General features: G+C 34.9%; 1 protein-coding gene and 1 pseudogene across 1 annotated transcript; both read right to left on the bottom strand.

The window, feature by feature from the left end:
- Positions 1-241: 241 nt before the first annotated feature.
- Positions 242-4,421, bottom strand: LOC103934395 (annotated as a pseudogene).
- Positions 4,422-11,046: 6,625 nt separating this feature from the next.
- On the bottom strand, positions 11,047-13,999 carry LOC108865425 (cell division cycle-associated protein 7). Its single transcript, XM_048568597.1, has 5 exons — positions 13,632-13,999; positions 13,269-13,502; positions 12,326-12,409; positions 11,967-12,096; positions 11,047-11,621 (listed from the first exon to the last, which is right to left on the bottom strand). The coding sequence occupies exons 1-5, from the start codon at positions 13,889-13,891 to the stop codon at positions 11,337-11,339; spliced, it is 993 nt and encodes a 330-aa protein (XP_048424554.1). The 5' UTR covers positions 13,892-13,999; the 3' UTR covers positions 11,047-11,336.
- Positions 14,000-14,250: the final 251 nt, after the last annotated feature.

Raw genomic sequence — 14,250 nt, 5'->3', positions numbered from 1 at the left:
TTTGTGTAGAGAGTGAGAATGAATAAACTCAGTGAAGCTCTCATCAGTGTTTTTCTCTCTTAGACATTCATCTTCTTTTCTCCTAGAAATTTATACAAACTCCATTAAATCACAGCACAAAACCTATATTCTAACAAACTTTTCCACTGCAGGATCAGTAACTGCACAAAACGGCTATAGCTGCACTAGATTGGTCGCCACCAAAGAGGAATTTATTTGAGCAAAAGGCGTTTGGTATCTCCCAACCTTCATGAATTGATCGGAGACTAGTCTGTATTATGAGCAGGCTATAATCCACTAAAGTTTTAATTCCTGCTCAGCCTTGTACTCCTCAGCTTTTTATTTGCCTCACCATCAACAGCAACACCCTCAGCAACACCATCCGTGTTACCCACATCATTGTCACCAACATGCTCGCTAGCATCAAGGCTACAGCCTGTCCCTGAAGATTCATCATGTGAAAAGGGCTCCAATGAAGGTGTTGATCCCTCTGAAACAACCTCTTCACCTGCGGTTTCTGAGTTTGTTGGGGCATGGAGGGTTTGAATAAGATAGTGTGCCACGGACTTGTATCCCAGTTTTACAACCTGATAAGATAACAAAATTTAGCCATGGGTTCATTTAATTAGTTGCATTGGTCTTTCGTTTCCATTATGTACCAAAACCCTGGTTCCCAAACTATGTACTGAACAAATATATGTAGATATGCACTCAAGTGTATGTGTGCGTGTGATTTTGTATGTTTGTGCTTGTGTTCTATAGTAATATATGTAGATACATACATACATATATACATATATACATACATATATACATATATATATATATATATATATATGCACTTAAGTGTATGTGCGTGTGATTTTGTATGTTTGTGCCTGTGTTCTATAGTAATGCATGCTTTTCTCTTCATGAGAGTAGCTCAGTAAGGATGGGAGGGTTCACCTTTCTATACACATCACCAGTTGGTTCCCACCCCTTTGCTTGACGGCAGAGACGGCAGTTGCAGGATGCCCCGACAAACAGGACATGTCCAATCAGGATTTTCGCTGGCTTCAATCAGTCTCTCCATATCTATGGAACACGGCAAAATTCAATGCATAAGACCACAACATTGATTAAAAAACAAATAAAATTTGCTTCTGGCAACATCAAAATTATTGAGAAGTGTAATGTTGTCTTGTTGTCAGTTGTCTTCAAGGTACATGTACAATCTTTTCATTCATTACACGTTTTCGGTAAGAACTGGAACATAAAAAATAAAAAAAAATCAACTTTTATGAAAAAATTTACCTCATGTATAAGCAATATCCACAGAACCGCCCTTGTACCAAGTCACATTTCCAGCACTGTGTATGATGCCCGAGAGTTTTCTGCCTGCAAGGAAGTATGTTATCTCCAAACATAGTTACCAAGTGAAAGGACACATTTAAGTAACATGAAATTAGGCTCAAATAAAACACGATGAATGTATTGTACGGGTACATAATGAACCCAGTACAGCAGTTAATTTAAGAACTTCTGCTCTACACTTGAGAAGGTAACTGCTTCCCTTGGGTTATTAATCATATGCATAACTTTCTCCCTTAAACAAAAGAGACTACTTACAAGTATAAAAGAATAGTCCATGCATGCATAAAAATTGTGTGAGAACCAGCCAATGTATGTTAAAACTCAGAGAAGAATACAAGAACAAATCCACTAGAAGAGCATTTGACTGAAATTTTCAATTGGAAGCATAATTTGCGCGGCGATGAGTCGATGACAAAACTTTATTAAGTGCTACATTTTCAACTATCCGTATAAGCAATCTGTTGAAATGAAAGCCTAAAGCCGAAACAGACAACATAGTTGAAATGGTTCTAACTTCTAAAGTGGTTGTGGAGTAAAAGGACAGAAAAATGGAAAACGTTAAGATAAATGTAAAGCTTGACATATTCACAAATAAAAAAAACAAGAAAACCGCTAAGACGGTGATATACATGGGTTTGAGATTCTCATTAGAACCAGAATGAAATCTACTGGCGCTCAGGCAATCCTTTAACGACAATGACTCAAAATGTCAAACAGGCCGCCAATTGACAGAACGTCGTTGGTCTATGGAACATGACTTGACTAAAATTGTGACATGTTCAAATTCTACTCCTCGTTAAAAAACATTATTACCAGCTGGTCAACAAAGTTAGCTCAACTAATTTGTATAAACTATCAAGTAAGAAACCTTATCAGGGCTTCGAAGAAATTTGCAACGATCATTATTATGCCTATACTAAAATAAACATAACACGTTCTATCAGACAACAAAAATAAACATCAGAAATCGTATATTTCGATTAATTTAGAAACCCATCAAATGCACGATGACCTACCTGCATTGGTGGCAAAATTCTCCCTCAACCAGATCGTAAATGCGGCTCCCATCTTCGCCATAGTCATCAACACCCAGCTCCCAGTTTTCGACACAATCCCCCAACAGATTTTCATGCTCCTCTGGACAAATATCTGGCTTTGACCCTTCCTTTATAAAAATTTCAACACTCGTCTTTGTTTTTGTACTACCAACACGCCTCTTTGGGCTCTTTGGATTCTCGTCTTTCTTCACAGGCCTCTTCTTTTGCACATAATCTACTGGAGCCACAGTCTTCAACCTAACAAAAACCCGAAAACCAGAAACCCCTTATTTTAAAAAAATAAAAATCCTTCAAAGATGCAAACTTTGCCACATTTTCTTTTCCATTTTCTCGGCATCCAAACAAGAGAGAAAGTGGATTACCTGGACTAGTGCCTGGGGCACCCAGAAACGAGAAGTGGGTTGTGGGTTTTGGGTCGCTAGGGACGTTTTGGGGCTGCAGCTTCTGTCTTAAGCCAGCCGGCTAGCAACTTTCTTTCTTGGATACCATAAAATTGAGGTAGATCTACCACTTTACCTCCATTTATGTATACACATATACTCTTTTTTTATACTTTTTGTTTTTAATTCTTTTTTCTTACATAGTTTTATTCCAAAGATCCTCCTACATTTTGTTTGTACGTTTAATACTTAATACATAAAATGATATAAGCTATATATTATAAAAAAGGCTCACTCTTATTAATTTTAAAAAAAATATTAATACATCATATATATTTTTTCCTAACTTAAACCTGTTTATTGGGTTTTAGCAAAAAAAAAAATCATTAAACTTGCTTTATGACTCAGATTACAAATTTTATAGTCCTAAAATGCCCTTATTATGTGATTGAAAATTTGATTGTGTTTGATTGTAAGTTATTGCAATTTAGCTAATTAATGATTGTTTTAAATTCCATAAAAATTAAAATTTCAAAATGATTTAACGTTCATGGGTATTGGTGGGTGGAATTTTTAAATAATTTTTTTCAATATTGTATGATACTAATTTACCAATTGGTGCTAGGTAAATTGTTGTGTTGTACTTCAAAATCAAATTATTTCAAAGGGCGAAGTGGGAGTTTGTATCATTCAACGGATGAAATTAAGATAAAAGAACTTAGCTAATCCAACAAACGGTTTATAAGTGATGAAATCTAATTTTATTAGAATTTGAACTTTTTTAGGTTGAAAGGTTCATAAAAAAAAAAAAAAAAAATTAAGATAACATGTCCAAAAATCAATTTAAGAAAACTTAACACAAAAAAAAACAAATTATCGCATAATCAAATTATTACATAAATAAATATATGCAGCCTCATATACACGCAACAAGAAATAGCCCCTCATTGGTAGAGGTTGAAGGGTTCATAAAAAAAAATTAAGATAACACGTTCAAAAATCAATTTAAGAAAACTTAACACACAAAAAAAATAACAATAATAAAAAATAAAAATATCACATAATCAAATTATTATATAAATAAATATATATTGCCTCATATACACCCAATAAAAAATAGCCCTTCATTGGGAGAGGTTCTTTTATAAAACTCCAAAGATTTCTCGGAGCTCTAAAATGTGCTATATCCACCACTTCCACAACCCCATATACAACCCATTCACTTTAGTGTAGATAATATTATTTGTTAAAATAAAATTCAATTTTGTCCCTTTGAGAATTTTTTGCTAATTTTAGTCCCAAGGTTTTTATTTTTTATTTTTTTTTATACAAAGAAAATCATTAAAGTACAACCTCTAATACAACCGTTTCCAATTCAATCAAAATTAAAGGCAGGATGAGCAACATCAGGTAAACAGAAATCCTAATAATGAGGATTCGAGAGGGAGAGACCAAGGTGAGATAAAGTATCCGCAACAAAGTTTGCCTCCATGAAAATGTGCTTCCAGTCAACATGACTAAAAGACTGAGCCAGCATACAAATGTCATTGATTATAGAGCTGACTCTCCAAGGAATCCCCCAATGACCCTGCACAACTTCAATGATGAGTTTAGAGTCCCCCTCCACCATCACTTTGGTGAAACCCTTCCGCCTAGCACACTGGAGTCCTTCTCACAAACCCATCGCTTTTGCTACCGAAATAGTAGCACCATCAAGGTTAAAAGCCCCCCGCCCCAATCACCTGAGAATTACTTTACGGAGCACAAAGGCAGCAGCCACACGGTTGTTCAAAATTGAACCATCAAAATTGAGTTTAATCACATCATGCCGATCAAGAGGATGCCATTTATTAAAGGAATAGATAGGTAAAGCCTCCTTGGGGTCACATTTCCCATTAGCCTTGAGAAAAGCCGAACCAACACTACCGGCGATAGAAACACAACGCGCCAAGACCAGGGGCACACTTCTGAACACCAAGTTATTTCTTTCCATCCAGATTTTCCAGCAGTTCAGAATTACTTTACTAAGATCAGAAATGCCATCTTTGTCATTAGAACTTAAGGATTCCATACAATCAAAAAAATTATCATTAGTACTTATGTTACCATTATTAAAACTACCAAAAGTTGAGCTCCAAACTTTAGTAACAAAAACACAATTACAAAAGAGATGACATTGATCTTCTTCAGCTGTATTACATAACGGACATAACTTATCAATTTTTTTAACAAAACGACTTAAGCGTTTTCTAGTTTGCAATCTTTCCTGAATCATAAGCCAAGCAAACATTTTAACCTTAGGAGGAATAGTTAGCTTCCACATTTTCTTTAACAATGTAAGGCGATTACTAAAGTGATTGTTCCGATTTTGTAGCCAGGTAGCAGACTTAATGGAAAAGTTCCCATTATTGGTTAAACCCCAAATTAACTTGTCCTTCGACTCCTGTAAAGGGAGAGGAATGCGACAAATTTTTCTAATGATGTCATCATCAACTACAGTAGCTAATTTAATGTTATCCCAACTATTATGAACTATAAAGTTGCTTACTTTAAGATTCCAATTAATATTATTCCTATCATTCACGGGAATTAAATGAAAAGGGCGTAAGGAAAAACCCATCGATTGGTCCATAAGAGTATGTCTTCACCATTACCCACAATCCATCTCATTCCCTCATGGATGATGTTTCTATAAGAAAGAATACCTTTCCAAGCGAGTAGTTTCATTAGGCACTATTTATATTTAATTTTAAATTTTAAATTTTAAAATAATTTCTGACCACACGATGTACGATAAAAATCATGATCACGTAATCCCTATGACCCCTTAAAAAATGATCCGGTGATGATCATTTTCCCAATGTAAGGATACAACGTGAATTTCCTTAAAGAAATATTTACGTAGGCATGTGACAACTTTTCGAATGTCCTTCCTCAGCTAGCACGTGACCATTTATGTATAGGAAGATGAATTATGTTGAAATGTGAATAAAATAACAAAATCAATCAATTGAATTGGTTGATCTGGTTTGGAGCTGTTTTTTTTGTAAAAATAAAAAAATTAGTCTTCAATTTTGATTGTAACGGACTTGACCGTATAATATACAAAAAAATTCATATGTTTTAATGTAAATGATCGTTTAGATTATACAATGATTCTGTATTACTTCAAAAACAATTATTGTTAGCATATTCAACAATGTGTCTTTTTCAACCTAAAAGCAAATCTCTACTAATAGAATGCCAGAAGGCAACTTTGATGTCTAAGGCTTCACCAAAAACCAAGTGGACTAAAAAGTCCCTGAAACAAAAAAATTTAAAACTAACCGAAAATAATACATATTGCAGGGGCAATTTTGTAAAACAAATATGAAATTTTTACATTTTTTTTACACTAAAAATTAAATGGAAAAAGTAAAAACTAAATGAAGTTTTAATGTAAATGATCATTTAGATTATACAGTGATTCTGTATTACTCCAAAAACAATTATTGTTAGCATATTCGACAATGTGTCTTTTTCAACCTAAAAGCAAATCTCTACTAATAGAATGCCAGAAGCCAACTTTAATATCTAAGGCTTCACCAAAAACCAAGTGGACTAAAAAGTCCCTGAAACAAAAAAATTTAAAATGAACCGAAAATAATACATATTGCAGGGGCAATTTTGTAAAACAAATATGAAATTTTTACATTTTTTTACACTAAAAATTAAACGGAAAAAGTAAAAACTAAATAGAAAAAACCAAGAACCGCTTCTCCCACGACAGCATGCTCTTTGTTCCTCCTACAAAACTTCAACCACCTTCTTCGTTCCTCCCACAAAACTTCACCACGTTCAATCTCCGTGGAAAATAAAACAGGGTTCCTCGATAATTAAGTATTTAACTTCCTCAACCCTAATTTATTTGTGGGATATCTGAGAAAAACCTATTGAGACTTGAGAAGGGCCGAAACAACCCAACGTACTCCGCTCATTGCTCATCTTTCCATCTCGCATGGTAATTGCAGCTACTGCTTCTCATCAACCACAATCATCTTACGTATTCAACTTTTTTTTTTCTTTTTTTTTTTTTTTGCAGTTTTAGTTCCTCTCGTTACTTCTCCATATCAAAGAACTAAAATAGTTTCTTTCTCTATTGCACTTCTTTTCATTATGTTTTTATTATTAGTCGCTTAAATTGATCTTCTCATGGCAGGATAACGAATTTGCAAACTTTGATTTTATATTAGGGTTTTCTCCATATGTCATCAATTTTAATTTGAACTTTTTCTATACATGTTATATCAGCCTCTCTTTCCCAAACTGTTCAGTTATCAACTTGGATTTCCTTTGAAGTTTTGTTGTTGTTGTTGTTGTGTAATCTGTAACAGTTTGTAATTACAGTTCAGATATGCATGCCTTCATTCATTTGATTTTATTTCACTTTTGTTGTTGTATTTATATGCTTTTACAACTAAATTTATTCTGTCCTAAATATTTGTAGCTTTGAATTTCAAATAATTAGGATGGAATGGCTTTTGGAGAGAGTCGATGTGAGGCACTGCTGCTGCTGCGTCAGAAATAGAAAAGGTTACTTTCCCTGCCAGAGATGAAATAGAAAGGGATGACATGAATGGTGGTTATGCATTACTTTCCCTGGAAGGCAATGCAGCCGTTGGCCTTCTAAAAACGAAGAGACAGAGAGGAAAAAAAAAAAAAGTATTTTCCTTTTGCCTTATGATTTATGGTTCAACTATATATAATGGATGTAAGATAAATTTTTCTTCTTTTTTAATTTTTGTTCTTTTGTCTTTATGTCGCCTTTTGGTTTTCCTTATCAATTAGTTGATGTACTGATGTTTTAAGTTCATACAGTGTACTCTATATTAACAAAGTTTATGTACATTTTGCATCTTTGTTGCAGTCTAATTAATCGTATACGTCCGCATGACGAAGTCCGATTGAGACGTACAAATGTTTTGCATTTTCAAAAGTCAAACCAAAAGCATCGTAGGAGCAATGCGTTTACCTATTTACACTATATGCTTCATTATACAAGGATCATAAACACAACATGGGATTGCAAGAAATGTTGTACATACAAATATTTTGTTTCCATCTAAGTTATGATGTAATTTTTAAAAAATTTAGTACTTAATGTCACATAAAGATCTCCTCCCTTCTAAATTTGTGATTTGTCTTATGAATGTCATTTTTTTCCTATTTTGGGTCAATGCGTCAAGACTTAACATTATTTAGTTTTGGCACCTTCAAAAACTTTATCCCATGTTCTTCAATGTAATATTAAGAGCACTTCTAGCATCCTCTTTTGCCATGGGGACCTACTCCATTTGCAATCCAATCCCCTGCCAAAGTGGCGCCAGTCCATTCGAGCAATTGGACTGAGGGGGAGCCCATGGGAGAATTTAGCCACGTTATAAAAATTTTTGCGTCAGGCACGTGCATAACACGCATGCTTAGGGGGCGCATTACAAACAAGATTTCATACGATGGGACCCACGTGGCAGCCCACTCAATAGCCGTTGAATCTGGACCGTTTGACTTCCAGATCAACGGTCCTGGTTTTTCAGCTTTAAAAATTAAAAAAATAATAAGAAAAATAAGAAGAAAAATAACATAAATGTTACGGTGGGCCACGTGTCACAATCTGGACCGTTGGATAATTCAATTTTTTTTTGTAATCCAATGTTTCAGATTAATTAAGTTAATAAAAAAAAAATTAAAAATAAGAAAAAATTTCAAATTTTTAGATTTTTTTTTTCTATAAATACCTTACCATTTTGTAAGATCCCACATCCCAAGGATGTGGATCCTGTAAGCCTTATATGTATATTCTCATCTCTACCCAGCACGAGGCCTTTTGGGAACTCACTAACTTCGGGTTCCATCGGAACTCCGAAGTTAAACGAGTTCTAGTGAGAGCATTCCCAGCAACAAAACCGTGAGGGCGTGGTCAGGGTCCAAAGCAAACAATATCGTGCTACGGTTGAGTCGAGCCTGGGATGTGGTGGGGGCCTAGGCCGGGATGTGACAATTTTCTCCCGCCTTACACCACATTTCAATATTTTCAACGATTCTAAACATGGAAGGACACGTCGCGCGACGGAATTGGTTAAAAATCTTATCGAAATCTATTCACAAAAATTGTATTTTCGAATCATGACACGTGACATGGCGAGCTCATTTAAAAATCCTATCCAAAATTAAAAAATAAATTATTTTTTATTATTTTAGAAAATAAAATTACTAATATTTTATTGCCTATTGCCATGACTATTCAATTTACTGTTAGGGATAGAGATATAAAAGACCATTCATGTTCGTTAAAGGAAGTTATTATTCACTTGAGGGGATTGAATTGCCTATTGCCAAGGGAGCCTTTACACACTAGAAGTGCTCTAACGTCATTTTCATTTATTCATTAATCAAACATATCTAAAATTTTAAATCTTTAAGGGCGCGTAGCACCCGTTATGTGAAAAAGACCTTTCGCATGCGCATAAGTGCGTGCAGAAAGGCTAGTCTATATATAAAGCCAACACAAAGGTGAATAGTAATTTTGGTGTCACCAAGCTTCAACAAAAATGCCTCCAAGACAAAAAACTTCAAAGGCATCCCAAAATAATGCATCAAGTAAGGCAGGGCATTTTCGTTATTTTAACAGTGTTTTTTTTTTTTAATTATTAATTTTTTGGTATATATATATATATATATATTTTAAATAAATTAGTGTCTCACAATAGACTAGCAATAATATGATTCAATTTCTCTATTTTGAAACACGTTCAAAACATCTTAAGAGGTGTGTAATGCCGGCTATAAAAAAGGTCTTTCACAACAGGGATAATAATGTGATTAAATAAGTTGTCAAATAATTTTTTTTAACAACGATATTATCTACACTAAGGGGGAGGGGATGGGTTTAGCCTCACAATGGGCTAGCAATAATGTGATTCAATCAGTTGTTTATTAAATATTATTTTTCTATTTTTAAACATGTTTAAAACATCTTAATAGGCATGTAATGCGGATTATAAAAAAAAAAAGGTCTTTTGCACGTGAATAATAATGTGATTAAATTAATTGTCAAATGATTGTTTTTTTTTTTTTTTTTAACAAATGATATTATCTACACTAAGGGGAAAGGGATGAGCTTAGCCTCAAAATGGCCTAACAATAATGTGATTCAATAAATTGTTTATTAAATATTATTTTTTCTATTATTAATGTAAATTCTATAGAGACCGATTTTATTATATGAATTCAGTTGCTTTAATTGGTTTATGAGGAGTTTTTTTCTAGCATGATCTAAAATTATTCATTTACTTTAAATATTTGACTTTCCTTTTGTCAATTTACGCATATAGATGCATTTAAAACTTGTAAATCGCGCATAGCACGCCGTGATTCAAAAAATATCTTCTGCACTCTCGTGAGTGCGTGCATGAAGGCTAGTTTAATGTCATTATGTCCACTATTAATATCTTGTCAAATTTTATAACTAACGTTGCCATTGTTGTCCTTGTTTGACACATTTCAAAAAGTTTAGGGACCAACTTAGAACAAAAAAAAAAGTTTGAGGACCAAGGTTAAACAACCACTAAAATTTAAGAACCAAGTTTGTAAAAAATTAAAACTTCAAAATTTTATAGTGTTTTCAAATTTGAGTCCTTCATACACTTCATTTAAAATAAAATAAAACACTTTAGAATTCAAACTTAATTTAAAAAAAAAAAAAAAAAAAAAAAAAAAAAAAAAAACCAAACCAAAAATAAAGGGTGCCTGTATCGGCACCCAATTTTTAGTTAAACTCACCTAATTTTTAATAAAGCTTTCATTTTTTTTGTTATAACTTTGAACAAAATGACCAAAAGGGACAGACATTAAATAAAGCTAAAGAAAACTCACATATGATTTTGTTACTGAACCCAACTCCCACACCCACCCATAGTTCCTCCTTAATCTCACTTCCCAATTCCTCCAAAAACCTTAGCAATAGTCCTAATACAACAATAACACCAAAATTTTATGCCACTAAGTGGAGTCGCCTATAGAAATCGAAAAATGAAAAAAATGAAAGGGTTTTGTAACCGGATGCAACACTTTTATTTGTTACAACTAAAGCAACAATGGACATAATGAAAATTACGGAGCATGAAAATGTCGAAGTTTTCTCCATGCCTTGTTAATTTTGTTAAGAATCCTTCATCTGCATACGAATCCACCGCATCGACTACAAAAGCAGGCAAGTAGAAGACTACATACGACTACATATTTCATTTGCAATACCAGTAGTAGTCTGCCTGATTCATGTTTCAAAACACCACAATTCTCATACTACCACATATAAAGCAAAAGAAGTTCAAGGAAACTATTCCCCGGCAAAATCATAACTCCACAAAAAACCTATAGTTGCACTAGATTAGTCTTCAGGCTAACAAAAGAGAAATATATGTGCTCGAAAAGCGTTTGTGTGTCCCAACCTTACACGAGTTGATGCGGGACTAGATTGTATTAAGAGCAGGCTATAATCCGCAAAAGTTTAATCCTTGCTCAGCCTTGTATTCCTTCTCAGCTTTTTCTTTGCCTCGCCGTCAACTGCATCACCAGCAGCAACAGCATCTACGTTGCCCACATCATTGTCATCAACATGCTTGCTAGTATCAAGGTCATTGCCTGTTCCTGAAGATTCATCATGTGAAGAGGGTTCCACTGAAGGAGTTGATCCCTCTGCTACAACTTCTTCACCTGTGGTCTCTGAGTTTGTTGGGGAACGGCGGGTTTGGATAAGATAGTGTGCCACAGACTTGCAACCAAGTTTTATGACCTGATACATGAACAAAACTTAGCCATTGGTTCCCCACGTTAATTTGTTGCCTTGGTCTTTCTTTTCCATTATGTACGAAAAATCACAGTGCCCAAACATGTATTGAACAATTGTATGTAGATATATATGCATTTAAGTGTATGTGGGTGCGTGAGTTTGTGTGTTTGTGCCTGTGTTCTATTCTATTGCATGCTTTTCTCAGATGGGAGTAGCCCATTAAGTCCGGCATGCAGGGACCAAAGACTGTCAACTGGGAAACTGCAGGAAACATGCTTGGAGAAGAATATTACACCAAATTATGCATAAACCATACATGAATGTATGCATAAGGTTGATAAGGTTCACCTTTCTATACAGATTACCGGTGGGTTCCCACCCCTTTGCTTGACGGCAGAGACTACAGTTGCAGATGCCCCGACAAACAGGACATGTCCAACCAGGATTTTCATTGGCTTCAATCACATTCTCTCCATATCTATGGAACACAGTAATATTCAATGCATAAGACCATAAAATTGATAACAAAGATAAAATTTGCTTCTGGGTGAAAACATCCAAATTATTGGCGTGCGTAATGTGGCCTTGTTGTCAGTTGTCCTCATTGTACTCGTACAATCTTTTCATTCGTTGTACATTTTCGGTAAGACTTGGAACATAAAAATATAAAAAAATGTTTTCAACAGGTAACTTATGAAAAAATTCACCTCATGTATAAGCAATCTCCACAAAACTGCCCTTGGACCAAGTCACATTTCCAGCACTTTGTATGATGCCCAAGAGTTTTCTGCCTGCAAGGAAGTATGTTATCTCCAAACATATTTACCAAGCGAAAGGACACCTAAGCTCAAACAATACACGATGAATGTACTGTAGGAGTACATAATGAACCCAGTATAGCAGTTAATTTAACAACTTCTGCTATACCCTTGAGAAGGTGACTTCTTCAGTTGGGTTATTAATCACATTTATAAGCCTTCTCGATCACCAACGGTCCTTAAATTCTTGTTTCCATTTTAGATCAGAAAAAAAAGAGACTACTTACTAGTATAAAAGAATCGTACATGAATGAATAATCAGAAAGAGCATTTGCTTAAAAAATTTCAATTGGAAGCATAATTTGTGTGGCAATGACAAGACTCCTTAAGTGCTACATTTTCATCTATCCATAGAAGCAATCTGATGAAATGAAAGCCTAAACCCAAAACAGGCAACATACTTGTAATGTGTCTAACTTCTAAAGTAGTCGTGGAGTAAAAGGACAGAAAAATGGAAAACATACAATAAATGTAAAGCTTAAGACATTCACAAAACTCTGTCAGTCCTGAAATCCGCCGGGAGCTCAGGCAATCCTTTAACGGCAATGACTCAAATGACAAACAAGCCAATTGACAGAACTCTGTCAGTCTATTTAACATGACTAACTAGGCTCGCAGACTTACACATAAAATTGTTACTAAAATATTGGATTCTTCTACAAAATTCGATCTTATTATTACGAACATCATTACCAGCTATTCAATTAAGTTAGCTCATGTAAAATAAACATCCGAAATAAACACCTGAAAATCTATTACAAAAACAAAAATAAACATCCGAAATAGTATTTTCGATGGAATTTAGAAACCCATCAAATGCATGATGACCTACCTGCATTGATGGCAAGTTTCTCCATTAACCGGATCGTAAATGCGCTTCCGATCCTCACCATAGCCATCAACACCAAGCTCCCAGCTTTCGACACAATCCCCCAACAGCTTCTCATGTTCCTCTGTATAAATCTCTGGCTTTGAACCTTCCTTTATAAAAATTTCAACACTCTTTCTCTTTGAGCTCTCGTTTTTCTTCTTTTCCACATAATCTACTGGAGCCACACTCTTCAACCTAACAAAAACCCAAAAACAAAAAACTCTGTTTGAAAAAAAAAAACATCAAAACCCTTCAAAGATGCAAACTTTCCCACATTTTCTTTTCCATTTTCCCGGAATCCAAACAAGAGAGAAAGTGGGTTACCTGGAAGAGCGCCTGGGGGACCCAGGATTAGGAAGTGGGTTGTGGGTTTTGGGTCGGTAGGGACGTTTTGGGGCGGCAGCTTCGGTCTTGAGCTTCTTGGCAAGGTCCAAAATTCCCAGCTTCTGCAATCTCTCCTTGTTCTCTCTGATCTTTTGGTCCCTGAAGTGCTCGTACCCTGAAACCCCCGCACTTCCATTCTCTACGGTTGCTCCGCCGCCCTCTTCGGAGTCGCCTCCGCGTCGATTTCTCCGAACCACCATTGGAAATGGTGGACGGTGGAGCCGAAAGCACCTCTTGTAAACGAAAGTGGCAAAACCTCGGTACGCGCGAGTCTGAATGAGGGAGAGGGGAGGGGAGGAAGGGGGAATTTCAAAAAAGGTTGAAATTCTTTTTTTGGTTTTTGCGGGAAGTTAAAATTCAGTTTCGTTTCTTCATTTAGTATTATAATTTAGTAGTATTTCTCTGTAGTTGTAAATAAAAATGTTAAGTTTGAAGGTGAATTTGAACAACATTCTTGCTAATCTATTGTGAAACTTAATTCACTCCTTCATTCTTTTATGTAAATAATATCGTTTGTTCAAAAAAATTTAGTTGCATCCCTGTTAGAAATTTCTGCTAA

This window comes from the organism of the source record quoted next, unplaced genomic scaffold, assembly GCF_019419815.1.
Source record: "Pyrus x bretschneideri cultivar Hongxiangsu unplaced genomic scaffold, Pyrus_bretschneideri_v1 Contig10, whole genome shotgun sequence".
In the NCBI taxonomy this organism is placed as follows: domain Eukaryota; kingdom Viridiplantae; phylum Streptophyta; class Magnoliopsida; order Rosales; family Rosaceae; genus Pyrus; species Pyrus x bretschneideri.
Note: the sequence above shows the minus strand (reverse complement) of the source record. Positions and strands in the feature narration are given on the sequence as shown.